This window comes from Tachyglossus aculeatus, chromosome 13 (assembly GCF_015852505.1).
Source record: "Tachyglossus aculeatus isolate mTacAcu1 chromosome 13, mTacAcu1.pri, whole genome shotgun sequence".
NCBI classification, from domain to species: domain Eukaryota; kingdom Metazoa; phylum Chordata; class Mammalia; order Monotremata; family Tachyglossidae; genus Tachyglossus; species Tachyglossus aculeatus.
This window is the reverse complement of record NC_052078.1, coordinates 1,503,462-1,521,850: the sequence shown is the minus strand read 5'-3', so window position 1 is coordinate 1,521,850 and position 18,389 is coordinate 1,503,462. Positions and strand designations below refer to the sequence as shown.

Sequence of the window (18,389 nt, the reverse complement as noted above, 5' to 3'; positions counted from 1 at the left end):
CGGGCAACACCCACTGACCACCCTGGGAAAATGCCCGCCATCCTTGAGGGCAGGGTAATCCCCTGGCCAGAGAACTATAATAATAATAATAAAGGGCATTTATAAAGCGCTTATTATGTGCAAAACACTGTTCTAAGCACTGGGGAGGTTACAAGGTGATCAGGGGGGCTCACAGTCTTCATCCCCGTTTTCCAGATGAGGTCACTGAGGCCCAGAGAAGTGATCAATCGTATTTATTGAGCGCTTACTGTGTGCAGAGCACTGGACTAAGCGCTTGGGAAGTCCAAGTTGGCAACCTATAGAGACGGTCCCTACCCAACAGTGGGCTCACAGTCTAAAAGTCACCCAGCTGGCAATTGGCGGAGCCGGGATTTGAACCCATGACCCCTGACTCCAAAGCCGGGGCTCTGTCCACTGAGCCACGCTGCTTCCCCCCTCCCTGGGCGCCGTACTAAGCACTGGGGTCGTTGCGGACCCATGGTGACCCCCGGAACGCCCCACCTCCATCTACAGTCATCAGTCGTATTTATTGAGCGCTTACTGTGTGCAGAGCACTGTACTAAGCGCTTGGGAAGGACAAGTTGGCAACATATAGAGACGGTCCCTACCCAACAGTGGGCTACAGTCGTTCCGGTAGGGGATCTAGACAGTTTTCTTGGGAAAAATCCAGAAGCGGTTGACCATCTCCGCCCTCGAGCCGTTGAGTTTTGACTTGGGGCAGAAGGCCTGCGCGAGCTAGGACTCAATCAATCAATCAATCAATCAATCGTATTTATTGAGCGCTTACTGTGTGCAGAGCACTGGACTAAGCGCTTGGGAAGTCCAAGTTGGCAACATATAGAGACGGTCCCTACCCAACAGTGGGCTCACATCATCATCATCATCATCATCAATCGTATTTATTGAGCGCTTACTGTGTGCGGAGCACTGTACTAAGCGCTTGGGAAGTCCAAGTTGGCAACATAGAGAGACGGTCCCTACCCAACAGTGGGCTCACAGTCTAAAAGACTGGCACGGGTTGGAATGGCACGGGTCGGCCTCCGCCGGACCCTCCCTCCCGTAGCCGAGACCGGGAGAGGACCGGAATCTCCAGGTGCCAACCTGAGGAGCGGGCAGACGTCAGCTGATCATCATCAATCGTATTTATTGAGCGCTTACTATGTGCAGAGCACTGTACTAAGCGCTTGGGAAGTACAAATTGGCAACATAAACATAACATGATCGGGCTGGACTCAGTTGCTGCCCCGCACGGGGCCTCGCACTCTTAATCCCCATTTTACAGATGATAATAATAATACTGATGGCATTTATTAAGCGCTTACTACGTGCAAAGCACCGTTCTAAGCGCTGGGGAGGTTACAAGGTGATCAGGTTGTCCCTTGGGGGGGCTCACGGTGTTAATCCCCATTTTCCAGATGAGGTAACTGAGGCACAGAGAAGTGAATGATAATGATTGGCATCTGTTAAGCGCTTACTATGTGCAAAGCACTGTTCTGAGCGCTGGGGAGGATACAGGGTGATCAGGTTGTCCAGTGACTTGCCCGAAGACACCCAGCTGACAGTTGGCGGAGCCGGACTCCGAAGCCCGGGCTCTTCCCGCTGAGCCACGCTGCTTCTCCTCCTCTGTGCCTCAGTTCCCTCATCTGGAAAATGGGGATGAAGACTGCGAGCCCCCCGTGGGACCGCCTGATTACCTTGTGTCTACCTCAGCGCTTAGAACGGTGCTTGGCCCATAGTAAGCGCTTAACAAATACCATCATTATTGTTATTTATTCCTGGCCTTGCCGCTCCCGGGGCTGGCTCCCGTCTCCCAACAATAATAATAATACTAATAATAATAACGACATTTATTTATTTTTATTTTTTTGATGGCATTTATTAAGCACTTAATCTGTGCAAAGCACTGTTCTAAGCGCTGGGGAGGTTACAAGGTGATCGGGTTGTCCCACGGGGGGGCTCACAGTCTTTAATCCCCATTTTACAGATGAGGCAACTGAGGCCCAGAGAAAAGTGACTTGCCCAAAGTCACCCAGCTGACAAGTGGCAGAGCCAGGATTTGAACCCATGACCTCTGACTCCAAAGCCCGGGCTCTTTCCTACTGAGCCACGCTGCTTCTAAGCGCTTACTATGTGCAAGGCACCGTTCTAAGCGCTGGGGAGGTTACAAGGTGATCGGGTTGTCCCACGGGTGGCTCACAGTCTTTAATCCCCATTTTACAGATGAGGCAACTGAGGCCCAGAGAAGTGACTTGCCCAAAGTCACCCAGCTGACAATTGGCGGAGCCGGGATTTGAACCCATGACCTCTGACTCCAAAGCCCGCGCTCCTTCCACTGAGCCACGCTGCTTCTCACAAATAAACAGTAAATAGGTACAAGTAAAATAGAGTAATAAATCTGTACAAAATATATATACAGTGTACTTAAAGCAGTGCTTCGCACATAGTAAGCGCTTACATTCATATGATTATTGTTCATTCATTCAGTCGCATTCATTGAGCGCTTACTGTGCGCAGGGCATTGTACGTAAAGCGGTGTTGCGCACATAGTAAGCGTTTACATTACGATTATTATTCATTCATTCAATCGTATTGATTGAGCACTTACTGTGTGCAGAGCACTGTACTGAGCGCTTGGGAATAATCATATCGTAGGGGAGGAAGACTGTGGGCCCCTTGCGGGCAGGGACCGTGTCCAACCCGAAGCAGCGTGGCTCAGGGGAAAGAGCCCGGGCTTGGGAGCCAGAGGCCGTGGGTTCAAATCCCGGTCAGCTGTGTGACTTTGGGCCACCCACTTCACTTCTCTGTGCCTCAGTGACCTCATCTGTAAAATGGGGGTGAAGACTGTGAGCCCCCCGTGGGACAACCTCATCACCTTGTAACCTCCCCAGCGCTTAGAACGGTGCATTGCACATAGTAAGCGCTTAGCAAATACCAAAATTATTATTATTATTACACTTAGAACAGTGCATTGCACATAGTAAGCACTTAGCAAATACCAAAATTATTATTATTATTACACTTAGAACAGTGCATTGTACATAGTACATGGAGAAGCAGCGTGGCTCAGTGGAAAGAGCCCGGGCTTTGGAGTCAGAGGTCATGGGTTCAAATCCCGGTCAGCTGTGTGACTTTGGGCCACCCACTTCACTTCTCTGTGCCTCAGTGACCTCATCTGTAAAATGGGGGTGAAGACTGTGAGCCCCCCGTGGGACAACCTCATCACCTTGTAACCTCCCCAGCGCTTAGAACGGTGCATTGCACATAGTAAGCGCTTAGCAAATACCAAAATTATTATTATTATTACACTTAGAACAGTGCATTGCACATAGTAAGCGCTTAGCAAATACCAAAATTATTATTATTATTACACTTAGAACAGTGCATTGCACATAGTAAGCACTTAGCAAATACCAAAATTATTATTATTATTACACTTAGAACAGTGCATTGCACATAGTACATGGAGAAGCAGCGTGGCTCAGTGGAAAGAGCCCGAGCTTTGGAGTCAGAGGTCATGGGTTCAAATCCCAGTCAGCAGTGTGACTTTGGGCAAGTCAATTCACTTCTCTGGGCCTCGGTGGCCTCATCTGGAAAATGGGGATGAAGACTCTGAGCCCCCCGTGGGACAACCTGATCACCTTGTAACCTCCCCAGCGCTCAGAACGGTGCTTTGCGCATAGTAAGTGCTTAATAAAAATGCCATCATAGTAAGTGCTTAACAAATACCAAATTATTATTATTACTCCAGCACTTAGTACGGTGCCTGGCACATAGTAAGCGCTTAAACATCATTAAAAAAAAAAAAAAGTCTTACAGGAGATCAAGCCAGGGGGCTAGATGAGTTGAGCACGGTGGCCTGCCCAAGGGTTTAGGACCCTTCCTCTCCCCCGTCCCTCAAGGTGGCTGGGATCAGAGAAGCAGCGTGGCTCAGTGGAAAGAGCCCGGGCTTTGGAGTCAGAGGTTCTGGGTTCAAATCCTGGCCCCTCAACTGTCAGCTGGGTGACTTGGGGAAAGTCACTTCACTTCTCTGGGCCTCAGTTCCCTCATCTGGAAAAGGGGGATGAAGACTGGGAGCCCCCCGGGGGACAACCTGATCACCTTGTAACCCCCCAGTGCTTAGAACAGTGCTTTGCACATAGTAAGCGCTTAATAAATGTTATCATTATTATTATTATTATTATCGGGGAGGGGAAGGGGGACTTCTGGGAAATGGTGGGAAGAGGGTCCCGCAGCCCCCAATTCCCCCCTCAAAATACGGCCGCCCCTCTGCCCACGGAGGGAGCCGAGAGGGACACACCTGCCCGGCCTGAGCCCTGCCCCGCTGAGAAGCAGCGTGGCTCGGTGGAAAGAGCCCGGGCTTTGGAGTCAGAGGTCATGGGTTCAAATCCCGGCCCCGCCAACTGTCAGCTGGGTGACTCTGGGCAAGTCGCTTCGCTTCTCTGGGCCTCGGTGACCTCATCTGCAAAATGGGGATGAAGACTGGGAGCCCCCCGGGGGACAACCTGATCACCCTGTATCTCCCCAGCGCTTAGAACAGTGCTTTGCACATAGTAAGTGCTTAACAAATACCATCATTATTATTATTACCGTGTCCGGCCACCAAGCGGAAACCCGGAGTGGGGAAGGCCGTCCCGGATGATCGGCGCGGAGTGAGCGCTATGATGCCACGGATGGGTCAAGCGCTCAGTCCAGTGCTCTGCACACGGTAAGCGCTCAATAAATACGATTGAATGAATTGGTCGAGAGCCGCCGCCACGCTTTATTGGGGTGGGGGAAGAACGGGACAGCGCGGCGGCCGCCTCCCGCGCCCCGGTCCCCCCTCGTCCCCTCCTGCCCGGCGTCCGGCTCAGTCGTCCGAGTCCGTGCGGCGCCGGCGCCTGGGGGCCCGGTGTTCCGGGGAGCGGGATCGGCTCTCCCTCCTCCTCCTGCTCCTCTTCTTCCTGCTCCTCTCCCCCGTTCTCCTTCCCGGCGAGGAGGAGGATGGCGGGGGGACCGGAGGGGTGGGCACGGTGAGCGCGGGGCCCAGCCCGGGGGTCCCCGCCCCGTCCCCCGGCCCACGGACGGGATGGCGGGCCCATTGAGGGGAAAAAAAGAAATCAGGCGGGGGGAGGCAACTGAGGGACCGATTTGGGGGGCAGGCCCCCCCGCACCCTCACCTGTCCCGCCGATCCGGGGAGGGGGAAGAGGACGAGGAAGAGGAGGCGGAGGAGGAAGAGGAGGCCGCTGCTGCCGTTCCTTTCCTGAGATGCCGCTCTCTCTTCCTGTGCTTTTTCTTCTTTTTCTTCTTCTTTTCCTTCTTCCCTCTCTTGCGACCCTCGGCCCTGCGGGACGGAGGGGAAGGGAAGGGGCGGGGGGGGGGGGAGATGCGGCGTGGCTCGGTGGAAAGAGCGCGGGCTTGGGAGTCGTTGGAGGTCATGGGTTCGAATCCCGCCTCCCCCACATGTCTGCTGGGTGACCTTGGGCAAGTCACTTCACTTCTCTGTGCCTCAGTTCCCTCATCTGTAAAACGGGGATTGAGACTGTGAGCCCCACAAGGGACAACCTCATCTCCTTGTGTTCCCCCCCAGCGCTTAGAACAGTGCTTCGCACATAGTAAGCGCTTAACGAATACCAACATTATCATTATTATTAATCCCCACTCTGCCACTTGTCTGCTGGGTGACTCTGGGCAAGTCACTTCACTTCTCTGAGCCTCGGTTCCCTCATCTGGAAAATGGGGGCTAAGACTGTGAGCCCCACGTGGGACAACCTGATCACCTTATATTCCCCCCCCCCCCACAGCGCTTAGAACAGTGCTCTGCACATAGTAAGCGCTTAACAAATGCCACTATTATTATTATTATTATTATTAAATGTGGAAACGGGGCTCCCCCAGCCCCCCACCTTTGGCACCGGGGGTAGGGGGAGGGCAGAGTGGGGCGAGGAGAGAGGCTGCCCAGGGCGGCCGGGGCCGATAGGGCCGGACCCCTGCCCCACCCCAGCCCCCTAGACTGTGAGCCCACTGTTGGGTAGGGACCGTCTCTATATGTTCCCAAGTGCTTAGTACAGTGCTCTGCACACAGTAAGCGCTCAATAAATACGATTGATTGATTGATTGACCGTCTCTATATGTTGCCAACTTGTACTTCCCAAGCGCTTAGTACAGTGCTCTGCACACAGTAAGCGCTCAATAAATACGATTGATTGATTGATTGATTGACCGTCTCTATATGTTGCCAACTTGGACTTCCCAAGTGCTTAGTCCAGTGCTCTGCACACAGTAAGCGCTCAATAAATACGATTGATTGATTGATTGATTCAACGCGCCCCTCCTCCCGGCCCCCCGGCGGGTCCGGCCCGCGCTCCCCTTCCCCTGCCCGCCGGTCCCCGTCGAGGGTCTCACCGTGCGGGCTCGGCCTTGTGGTCCTGCTCCGGTTTCCGCGCGGGTCCGGGGGTGGGCCCCGCCGCGCTGGGCTCCACTCTGTGGTGCTGGGCAGGGGGCGGGGGGGACCACGGCTCGCGGGGACCCCCCGGGCGGCCCCGGCCTCCCCCCGGGGTCCCTCATCCCACCTCAGCCCGGCCGCCCCCCGACCCCAACGCGTGGAGACCCGGCCCGGGGCGGCGGTGGCGGGGAAGGGGGCCCTACCGTGAAGACGGACAGCCCCAGTTTAGCCGCTTCGCGATCCAGCTTGGACATGGTCATCCGGCCCGCGGACCCCCTGCGGACCCACCGCACGGTGACCCCCGGCCCCCCAGCCTCGCCACCCGGCCAAGGGGGTCGCTTACTACTGGGGCGCCGGCCACGAGGGACTGAGGGACCCCCTGCCTATTTGAGGACATTCAGGAAGCAGCAAGCGCATCCTGTCAAGGGGCCAGAGGCGCCTAGGAAGGGATGGGGACCAAAGGGAGAAGCAGCATGGCTCAGCGGAAAGCGCCCGGGCTTTGGAGTCAGAGGTCATAATAATAATAATAATGGCATTTATTAAGCGCTTACTATGTGCAAGGCACTGTTCTAAGCGCTGGGGAGGTTACAAGGTGATCAGGTTGTCCCATGGGGGGCTCACGGTCTTCATCCCCATTTTACAGACGAGGGAACTGAGGCCCAGAGAAGTGAAGTGACTGGCCCAAAGTCACACGGCTGACAAGCGGCAGAGCCAGGATTCGAACCCATGACCCCGGACTCCAAAGTCCGTGCTCTTTCCACTGAGCCACGCTGCTTCTCATGGGTTCAAATCCTTGCACCCCCACTTGTCAGCTGGGTGATTTGGGTCAAGTCACTTCACTTCTCTGCGCCTCAGTTCCCTCAGCTGGAAAACGGGGATGAAGACTGGGAGCCCCCCGTGGGACAACCTGATCACCTTGTAACCTCCCCGGCGCTTAGAACAGTGCTTGGCATACAGTAAGGGCTTAATAAATGCTATCATTATTATCATTATTAGCACCTCAGTTCCCTCATCTGGAAAACGGAGGTGAAGACTGGGAGCCCCCCGTGGGACAACCTGATCACCTTGTAACCTCCCTGGCGCTTAGAACAGTGCTTTGCACACAGAAAGGGCTTAATAAATGCTATCATTATTATTATTATTAGCACCTCAGTACCCTCATCTGGAAAACGGGATGAAGACTGGGAGCCCCCCGTGGGACAACCTGATCACCTTGTAACCTCCCTGGCGCTTAGAACGGTGCTTTGCACACAGTAAGGGCTTAATAAATGCTATCATTATTATTATCATTATTATTATTATTAGCACCTCAGTTCCCTCATCTGGAAAACGGAGGTGAAGACTGGGAGCCCCCCGTGGGACAACCTGATCACCTTGTAACCTCCCCGGCGCTTAGAACAGTGCTTGGCACGCAGTAAGGGCTTAATAAACGCTATCAGTATTATTATAATTATTATTATTAAAGGGGAAGGGGCAGGTGAGGTGCTAAGGGGGTGCCCCGGCCCGGCCCCAACCCGGCCCCTCCTACCCGGAGCTGCCCAGCCCCAGGAGCCGGTCCACGTCCTTGTCTTCCCGCTCGCCTCCTTCCCGCTTGCAGATCTCGCTGAAGTCCTGAAGGGAGGGTGGAGACGATGAGCCTCAAAGCCCTACTTAGAGCTCACCTCCTCCAGGAGGCCTTCTCACACTGAGCCCCCTCCTTCCTCTCCCCCTCCCCATCGCCCCCGCCTCACCTCCTTCCCCTCCCCACAGCCCCTGTATAGATGTATATACGTTTGCACCGATTTACTACTCTATTTTATTGGTACATATTTATTCTATTCATTTTATTTGGTTAATATGTCTTGTTTTGTTGTCTGTCTCCCCCTTCTAGACGGTGAGCCCACTGCTGGGTAGGGACCGTCACTAGATGTTGCCGACTTGGACTTCCCAAGCGCTTAGTCCAGTGCTCTGCATCATCATCATCATCAATCGTACTTACTGAGCGCTTACCGTGTGCAGAGCACTGGACTAAGCGCTTGGGAAGTCCGAGTTGGCAACATCTAGAGACGGTCCCGACCCAACAGTGGGCTCACAGTCTCGAAGGGGGAGACAGAGAACAAAACCAAACATACTAACAAAATAAAATAAATAGAATAGATAGGTACACAGTAAGAGAAGCAGCGTGGCTCAGTGGAAAGAGCCCGGGCTTTGGAGTCAGAGGTCGTGAGTTCAAACGCCGGCTCTGCCAGTTGTCCGCTGTGTGACTTTGGGCAGGTCACGTCACTTCTCTATGCCTCAGTTCCCGTACAGTTCTATGTTGCCCACTTGGACTTCCCAAGCGCTTAGTCCAGTGCTCTGCACACAGTAAGCGCTCAATAAATACGACTGAATGAATAAATGAATGAATGAGCCCTGGGGCGGCCCCTTATGCCCACCTTTCCGGGCCACGGGGGCAGCTCCGGGCGGGACGAGGACGTCTCCGTGCCCCCCGTGCCGCCCCCCGCAGCGGCTCACCTCTTTGCTCAGGCCGGTGGGCTGCTTCAGCGCGCTCTTGTAGCCCCTGGGAGGAGATCGGAGAGACCACCGTGATGAGGGGAAGCGGTGGCGGCGGTGGCCGAGAGGCCTGTAGACCCCGGCGGGACCCGACCCCGGCGGATGCCCAGCGTCCGGAGCCGCGGACGCGTCCGATCCCCGGTTCCGATCCCCACCGGGGCACGCCAGAGGCCCAGAGAGGTGAAACCGCCTGCCCGGGGTCACCCAGCGCATCAGGACCACCCAGAGGGTGTGTCCGTCCTCCCGGGCAGGTGGACGGGGGACGGGTCATCCGCTTGCCCGCCCACCTCCCGCCCCGTCTCTTTCTGGGGGGAGGAGGGAGCTGGGAGGGGGAAACCGAGTCCGTCAGGGAGAAGAGGCAAAATCCTGGAAGCATTATGGTTTGGTGTGCAATCCCACTCTCCCCCTTTTAATCAATCAATCAATCGATCGTATTTATTGAGCGCTTACTGTGTGCAGAGCACTGTACAAAGCGCTTGGGAAGTACAAGTTGGCAACATCTAGAGACAGTCCCTACCCACCAGTGGGCTCACCGTCTAAAAGGGGAAGACAGAGAACAAAACCAAACATACTAACAAAATAAAATAAATAGAATAGATATGTACAAGTAAAATAAATGAATAAATAGAGTAATAAATATGTACAAACAGATATACATATATACAGGTGCTGTGGGGAAGGGAAGGAGGTAAGAAGGGGGGATGGAGAGGGGGACGAGGGGGAGAGGAAGGAAGGGGCTCGGTCTGGGAAGGCCTCCTGGAGGAGGTGAGCTCTCAATAGGGCCTTGAAGGGAGGAAGAGAGCTAGCTTGGCGGATGGGCAGAGGGAGGGCATTCCAGGCCCGGGGGTCGATGGCGGGACAGGCGAGAACGAGGTACGGTGAGATTAGCGGCGGAGGAGCGGAGGGTGCGGGCTGGGCTGGAGAAGGACAGAAGGGAGGTGAGGTAGGAGGGGGCGAGGGGATGGATGGACAGCCTGGAAGCCCAGGGTGAGGAGTTTCTGCCTGATGCGCAGATTGATTGGTAGCCACTGGAGATTTCTGAGGAGGGAGTGATATGCCCAGAGCGTTTCTGGATAAAGATAATCCGGGCAGCAGCATGAAGTATGGATTGAAGTGGAGAGAGACACGAGGATGGGAGATCAGAGAGAAGGCTGGTGCAGTAGTCCAGACGGGATAGGATGAGAGCTTGAACGAGCAGGGTAGCGGTATGGATGGAGAGGAAAGGGCGGATCTTGGCAATGTTGCGGAGCTGAGACTGGCAGGTTTTGGTGACGGCTTGGATGTGAGGGGTGAATGAGAGAGCGGAGTCGAGGATGACACTAAGGTTGCGGGTTTGTGAGACGGGAAGGATGGTAGTGCCGTCAACAGAGATGGGAAAGTCAGGGAGAGGGCAAGGTTTGGGAGGGAAAACAAGGAGTTCAGTCTTCGACATGTTGAGCTTTAGGTGGCGGGCGGACATCCAGATGGCGATGCCCTGAAGGCAGGAGGAGATGCGAGCCTGGAGGGAGGGGGAGAGAGCAGGGGCAGAGATGGAGATCTGGGTGTCATCAGTGTAGAGATGATAGTTGAAGCCGTGGGAGCGAATGAGGTCACCAAGGGAGTGCGTGTAGATGGAGAACAGAAGGGGACCAAGCACTGAACCTTGGGGAACCCCCACAGTAAGAGGATGGGAGGGGGAGGAGGAGCCTGCAAAAGAGACTGAGAATGAACGACCAGAGAGGTAAGAGGAGAACCAGGAGAGGACGGAGTGATGAGAATGATGATGATAATAATGGTACGTGTTAAGCGCTTACTCTGTGCCAAGCGCTGTGCCCTCCCTCCACCACCCCGCCGGACTCACAGAGCGGCTAACAGGGCCTCCTGTTCGGCCTGGCGCACGGCGGCCAGCTCTTCCTCCCGGCTCAGCGGCCCGGGGCCTCCGCTCTTACCCTTGGCGTACCAAGTCAGGTCTCTGCCCTTCTGCCAGCGGCCCACCGGGGCCATCAGGGAGTTGCCTGCACGTAATGAGAATAAAAACGCTATCTGTTAGGCGCTCACTATGTGCCGGCCGCTGTACGAAGCGCCGCGGTGGATACGGAGAAGCGGCGTGGCTCGGTGGAAAGAGCCCGGGCTTGGGAGCGGGAGGTCGTGGCTTCTCATCCCTGCTCCGCCGCTTTCATTCACTCAATCGTATTTATTGAGCGCTTACTGTGCGCAAGGCACTGGACTGAGCGCTTGGGAAGGACAAGTGGGCACTTAATAATGTTGGCATTAACGTTAATAATGTTATTAATGTTGGTTAATAATGTTGGTATTTGTTAAGCGCTTACTCTTACTGTTACTCTTACTGTTCTAAGCGCTGGGGGAAATACAGGGAGATGAGGCTGTCCCATGTGGGGCTCCCAGTCTTCATCCCCATTTTACAGATGAGGGAACTGGGGCACAGGGAAGCGAAGTGACTTGCCCAAGGTCACACAGCAGACATGTGGGGGAGGCGGGATTGGAACCCATGACCGCTGACTCCCAAGCCCGGGCTCTTTCCACGGAGCCACGCTGCTTCTCGCTTGTCAGCTGTGGGACTTCGGGCAAGTCACTTCTCTGGGCCTCAGTGACCTCATCCGGAAAATGGGGGTGAAGACTGGGAGCCCCCCGTGGGACAACCTGATTACCTTGTATCTCCCCCAGTGCTTAGAACAGTGCTTGGCACATAGTAAGCGCTTCACAAATACCATTATTATTATTATTATTATTATAAGCCAGTCAGGTTGGACACAGTCCCTGTCCCACGTGGGGCTCACCGTCTCCATCCCCACTTTCCAGATGAGGGAACTGAGGCCCAGAGGAGGGAAGTGACTTGCCCGAGGTCACCCAGCAGTCAGGGGGCATGGCCACAGATTAGAACCCAGGACTTTCTGAGTCCGAGGCCCAAGCTCTAATCACTAGGCCACATTAAAACGCCTAGTCCAGTGCTCTGTGCGCAGTAAGCGCTTAATCATCATCATCATCATCATCAATCGTATTTATTGAGCGCTTACTGTGTGCAGAGCACTGTACTAAGCGCTTGGGAAGTACAAATTGGCAACATCTAGAGACAGTCCCTACCCAACAGTGGGCTCACAGTCTAAAAGTCTAAAAGTCTAATAATAATAGCGATAGCATTTATTAAGCGCTTACTAAGTGCAAAGCACCGTTCTAAGCTCTGGGGAGGTGACAAGGTGATCAGGGTGTCCCACGGGGGGGCTCCCGGTCTTCATCCCCATTTTCCAGATGAGGTCACTGAGGCCCAGAGAAGTGAAGTGACTTGCCCAAAGTCACGCAGCTGGCAACTGGCGGAGCCGGGATTTGAACCCGTGACCTCTGGCTCCAAAGCCCGGGCTCTTTCCACTGAGCCACGCGGCTTCTTTTAATAAATACGACGGGCCACCTGAGAGGTCAGGGGTCCGGCGGGGGGGGGGTGTGTGGACAGTGGGGGAGCCGCCCCTGCCCCCCCGAAAGCCCCATCTCACCCAAGTAGTTCTCTCTCTGTTTGTCCGTCTTCACGTCCTCCCAGTTGAACTGGTCTTGGCCGCCTCGCACGCCCCCGCGAGAGGAGCCGAACATGGTGACTGCCGCTGCAAATAACATCCATCCGACGTATTTACTGAGCGCTCACTGTGTGCACGGCACTGTACTAAGTGCTTGGCAACATCCTGTATATATGTATATAATAATAATAATAATTTTGGCATTTGTTAAGCGCTTACTATGTGCAAAGCACTGCTCTAAGCGCTGGGGCGGCTACAAGGTGATCAGGTTGCCCCACGTGGGGCTCACGGTCTTCATCCCCATTTCCCAGATGAGGGAACGGAGGCCCAGAGAAGTGAAGTGACTTGCCCCAAGTCACACAGCTGACAAGTGGCGGAGCTGGGATTTGAACCCGTGACCTTGGACTCCAAAGCCCGGGCTCTTTCCACTGAGCCACGCTGCTTCCCCATGTATATATGTTTGCACATATTTATTACTCTATTTATTTATTTATTTGACTTGTACCTATCTATTCTATTTATTTTATTTTGTTAGTATTTTTGGTTTTGTTGTCTGTCTCCCCCTTCTAGACTGTGAGCCCACTGTTGGGTAGGGACTGGCTCTAGATGTTGCCAACTTGGACTTCCCAAGCGCTTAGTACAGTGCTCTGCACACAGGAAGCGCTCAATAAATACGATTGATGATGATGATCTAGAGACGGACCCTACCCAACAACGGGCTCACAGTCTCGAAGAATATAACAGGAAGGATATTCATTCCTTTCATATTTATTGAGCCCTTACTGTGTGCCAAGCACTGTACAAAGCGCTTGGGAGAGTACAGCAGAACAAAAAAAAAAAAAAAGATACATTCCCTGCCCACAACGAGCTGAATAATAACAATAATAATAGCATGGATTTTGCACTTCATACGTGCCAAAAGGTAAACGGGGCACAGGATTAGATAATAATGATAATAATGATGGCATTTATTAAGCGCTTACTATGTGCAAGGCACTGTTCTAAGCGCTGGGGAGGTTACAAGGTGATCAAGTCGTCCCACGGGGGGCTCACGGTCTTAATCCTCATTTTACAGATGAGGGAACTGAGGCCCAGAGAAGCCAAGTGACTCGCCCCAAGTCACACAGCTGCGTACAGTGCTCTGCACACAGTAAGCGCCCAATAATACGATTGATGATGACAATTGGCGGCGCTGGGATTTGAACCCGTGATCTCTGACTCCAAATACCAAGCCCTTTTCCACTGAGCCACGCTGCTTCTCAATCAATTGATTAGATTAGATTAAGCGCTTAGTACAGTGGTCTGCACACAGTAAGCGCTCAATAAATACGACGGAATGAATGAATGATTAGATACAATCAATCAATGGTATTTATTGGGCACTTACTGGGTGCAAAGCACTGTCCTAAGCGCTCGGAAGAGTACAGCAGAACAAAAAGCAGATATATTCCCTGTCCACAACAAATTTAACAACAATTAATAATAGCACACAGTCTCCACTTCCTATTTGCCCAAAGCTGTCCTGGGCACTGGGCTAGACACAATTAATGAATGGTACTTACTGAGCTCCTACTGTATGCAAGGCACTGTACTAAGCGCTTGGAAGAGGACAAAGCAAGGGAATTAGCAGACACGTTCCCTCCCCATCACTATCTTACAGTCTAGAGGGTGCATTACTATTATTATTATTATTATGGCATTTGTTAAGCACTTACTATGTGCAAAACACTGTTGTGAACGCCAGGGAGGTTACAAAGTGATCAGGTTGTCCCACGGGGGGCTCACAGTCTCCATCCCCCTTTTACAGATGAGGGAACTGAGGCACAGAGAAGTGAAGTGTCCTGCCCAAAGTCACACAGTAGACAGCTTGGCTCAGTGGAAAGAGCGCGGCCTTGGGAGTCAGAGGTCGTGGGTTCAAATCCCGGCCCCCCCCAACTGTCAGCTGTGTGACTTTGGGCAAGTCACTTTGCTTCTCTTGGCCTCAGTTCCCTCATCTGTAAAATGGGGATGAAGACTGTGAGCCCCCCGTGGGACAACCTGACCACCCTGTAACCTCCTCAGCGCTTAGAACAGTGCTTTGCACATAGTAAGCGCTTAATAAACGCCATCATTATTATTATTATTATTAAGCGCTTTGGGTAGGGATCGTCTCTCTATGTTGCCGACTTGGACTTCCCAAGCGCTTAGTCCAGTGCTCCACACACAGAAAGCACTCAATAAATACGACTGATTGATTGATTGACAAATGCCATCGCTATTATTAATAAATGGCATCATCATGATGATGACTACAGCGCCTAGCACGTAGTAGGCGCTTAGCACACACCCAACAGTTACTACTGTTATTGAGAAGCAGCGTGGCTCAGTGGAAAGAGCCCGGGCTTTGGAGTCCGAGGTCAGGGGTTCGAATCCCGACTCCGCCACATGTCTGCTGGGTGACCTCGGGTGAGTCACTTCACTTCTCTGAACCTCAGTTCCCTCATCTGTAAAATGGGGATTAAGACTGTGAGCCCCACAGGGGACAACCTGATTACCTTGTATCCCCCCCAGCGCTTAGAACAGTGCTCTGCACATAGTAAGCGCTTAACAAATGCCATCATTATTATTATTATTATTCTCTGAGCCTCAGTTACATCATCATCATCATCAATCGTATTTATTGAGCGCTTACTGTGTGCAGAGCACTGGACTAAGCGCTTAGGAAGAAGACTTACCTCATCTGTAAAATGGGGATGAAGACTTTGAACCCCACGTGGGACAACCTATCACTTTGTATCCCCCCCCCAGCGCTCAGAACAGTGCTTGGCACATAGTAAGCGCTTAACAAATGACAAATGGGAAGCAGCGTGGCTCAGTGGAAACAGCCCGGGCTTTGGAGTCAGAGGTCATGGGTTCGAATCCCGGCTCCGCCACATGCCTGCTGTGTAGCCTTGGGCAAGTCACTTCACTTCTCTAAGCCTCAGTGACCTCATCTGTAAAATGGGGATGAAGACTGTGAGCCCCACGGGGGACAACCTGATCACTTTGTATCCCCCCCCAGCGCTTAGAACAGTGCTTTGCACATAGTGAGCGCTTAACAAATGCCAACATTATTATTATTATTATTATTATTAACAAAGGCCAACATTGTTATTGTTATTGTTGCCCCCAGAGGTTCCCATTTTACAGCTGAGGAAACTGAGGCCGAGTGAAGGGCACCTCCCTCCCTTCCCCCCTCCCGGCCCCGTGCCTCAGTTTCCCCCGCAGCCCCCTCCCCCCCTCCCCCCGTCTTACCAGGGCCCCTCCCCCGGGTGTGTGTGAGGGGCAGCGCGCATGCGCGCCCGAGGGAGGGGGGGGGAGGGGCGGCCGCGGGAGCGCGCACGCGCGCCAGCCACTTCCGCCCGCGGTCACGGCGGGCCCTGGGAGAGACCAACGACGGCAGGGCACGGGGGGCGCCGCGGGGGCGCGGACTGAACCACTCCGGCACACGGGGGGGAGGAGAAACTGCCGCGGCGCGGCTCCCCATTGGCTGAGGGAGGGTCACGTGCCAACCCCGTGAGCCGGCCCTCCGGCGCCCCCGCCCGGCCGGCCCAGGACCTGCCCACCAGGGGCGCCCCAGTCGGGCCCCAGTCAGGCCTTCATTAATCAATCAACCGTATTTATTGAGCGCTTACTGTGTGCAGAGCACTGCAGTGAGCGCTTGGGAGGTACATCATCATCATCAATCGTATTTATTGAGCGCTTACTATGTGCAGAGCACTGTACTAAGCGCTTGGGAAGTACAAATTGGCAACATATAGAGACAGTCCCTCCCCAACAGTGGGCTCACAGTCTAAAAGGGGGAGACAGAGAACAAAACCAAACACACTAACAAAATAAAATAAATAGAATAGATATGTACAAATAAAATAAATAAATAAATAGAGTAATAAATATGTACAAACATATACATATATACAGGTGCTGTGGGGAAGGGAAGGAGGTAAGATGGGGGGATGGAGAGGGGGACGAGGGGGAGAGGAAGGAAGGGAATAATAATAAATTATATTTATAATAATTGAATTTATAATAATTTATAATGAATTTATAATTCATTATAATTTATAATGAATTTATAATAATGAAATAATAATAATGGCATTTGTTAAGCGCTTACTATGTGCAAAGCAATGTTCCAAGCGCCGGGGGGATACAAGGTGATCAGGTACAAGTTGGCAACATATAGAGGCAATCAATCAAAAAATCAATCGTATCCTCCAAGAGGCCTTCCCAGACTGAGCCCCTTCCTTCCTCTCCCCCTCGTCCCCCTCTCCATCCCCCCATCTTACCTCCTTCCCTTCCCCACAGCACCTGGATATATGGATATATGTTTGTACAGATTTATTACTCTATTTATTTTACTTGTACATATCTATTCTATTTATTTTGTTAATATGTTTGGTTTCGTTCTCTGTCTCCCCCTCTTAGCCTGTGAGCCCACTGTTGGGTAGGGACTGTCTCTATATGTTGCCGATTTGTACTTCCCAAGAGCTTAGTACAGTGCTCTGCACACAGTAAGCGCTCAATAAATACGATTGACTGATTGATTGATTTATTGATTAGGACTGTGAGCCCCACGTGGGACAACTTGATCACACCGTATCCCCTCCAGCGCTTAGAACAGTGCTTTGCACATAGTAAGCGTTTAACAAATGCCATAATTATTATTATTATTAAGTGACTTGCCCAAAGTCACACAGCTGACAGTTGGTGGAGCCGGGATTTGAACCCACAACCTCTGACTCCAAAGCCCGGGCTCTTTCCACTATATACACATCACTGAGGCTTCACGCCTCCCCTAAGGCCAACCCACCTTCCTCTTTTCCTTCGTTCACTCTAATAAATGTTAGGGAATAATTATGAGAAGCAGCGTGGCTTAGTGGATAGAGCACGGGCTTGAGAGTCAGAAAGTCATGGGTTCTAATTCCGGCTCCGCCACATATCGGCTGGGTGACCTTGGGCCAGTCACTTCATTTCTCTTGGCCTCAGTGACCTCATCTGTAAAATGGGGATTAAGACTGTGAGCCCTATGAGGGACAGTGTCCAACCTAATTAATTTGCATCTACCCAAGGGCTTAGAACAGTGCTTGGCACCTAGTAAGCACTTAACAAGTACCATTATTATTATTATTACAGTACTTGTTCAGCGCTTACTATGTGCGAAGCACTGTTTTTAACACTGGGTAGAAACAAGTTAACAGGGCTGGACACAGTCCCTGTCCCACCTGGGGCTCACGGTCTTAATCCCCATTTTGCAGATGAGGTCACTGAGGCCCAGGGAAATTAAATGACTTGCCCAAGGTCACACAGCAGACACTAGGCAGAGCCGGCATAATAATAATAATGGTATTTGTAAAGCGCTTACTATGTGCCAAGTACTGTTCTATGGCCTGGGGGGCATACGAGGTGATCATGGCTCAGTAGAAAGAGCCCGGGCTTTGGAGTCAGAGGTCATGGGTTCAAATCCCAGCACCGCCACTTGTCAGCTGGGTGACTTTGGGCAAGTCACTTCACTTCTATGCCTCAGTTCCCTCATCTGTAAAATGGGGATTAAGACTGTGAGCCCCCTGTGGGACAATCAATCGTATTTATTGAGCGCTTACTGTGTGCAGAGCACTGTACTAAGCGCTTGGGAAGGACAAGTACAAGGGACAACCTGATCAACTTGTAACCTTCCCAGCGCTTAGAACAGTGCTTTGCATTCATTCATTCATTCAATCGCATTTATTGTGTGCACAGCACTGTACTAAGCGCTTGGGAAGTCCAAGTTGGCAACATATAGAGACAGTCCCTACTGAACAGCGGGCTCACGGTCTAGAAGGGGGAGACAAAGAACAAAACAAAACATATTAACAAAATAAAATAAATAGAATATGTACAAATAAAATAAGGACTAATAAATATGTTCAAACAT

At 52.5% G+C, this 18,389-nt stretch overlaps 1 protein-coding gene across 3 annotated transcripts in view; it reads right to left on the bottom strand.

Moving 5' to 3' along the window:
* Positions 1-4,741: 4,741 nt before the first annotated feature.
* Positions 4,742-18,389, bottom strand: part of C13H1orf35 (chromosome 13 C1orf35 homolog) — a 28,405-nt gene continuing 14,757 nt past the window's right edge. For 2 of the 3 annotated variants that reach the window (XM_038755727.1, XM_038755728.1), the window contains exons 2-9: positions 12,440-12,544; positions 10,795-10,948; positions 8,916-8,961; positions 7,951-8,033; positions 6,626-6,698; positions 6,383-6,468; positions 5,157-5,321; positions 4,742-4,961 (exon numbers count right to left, since the gene is read on the bottom strand). In XM_038755727.1, the coding sequence (XP_038611655.1) occupies positions 4,847-4,961; positions 5,157-5,321; positions 6,383-6,468; positions 6,626-6,698; positions 7,951-8,033; positions 8,916-8,961; positions 10,795-10,948; positions 12,440-12,533 (816 nt within the window). In that variant the 5' untranslated portion in view covers positions 12,534-12,544 and the 3' untranslated portion in view covers positions 4,742-4,846. Of the gene's footprint in view, positions 4,962-5,156; positions 5,322-6,382; positions 6,469-6,625; positions 6,699-7,950; positions 8,034-8,915; positions 8,962-10,794; positions 10,949-12,439; positions 12,545-15,730; positions 15,784-18,389 lie in introns of those variants that run through there. The other variant, XM_038755726.1, reaches the window with a different exon arrangement.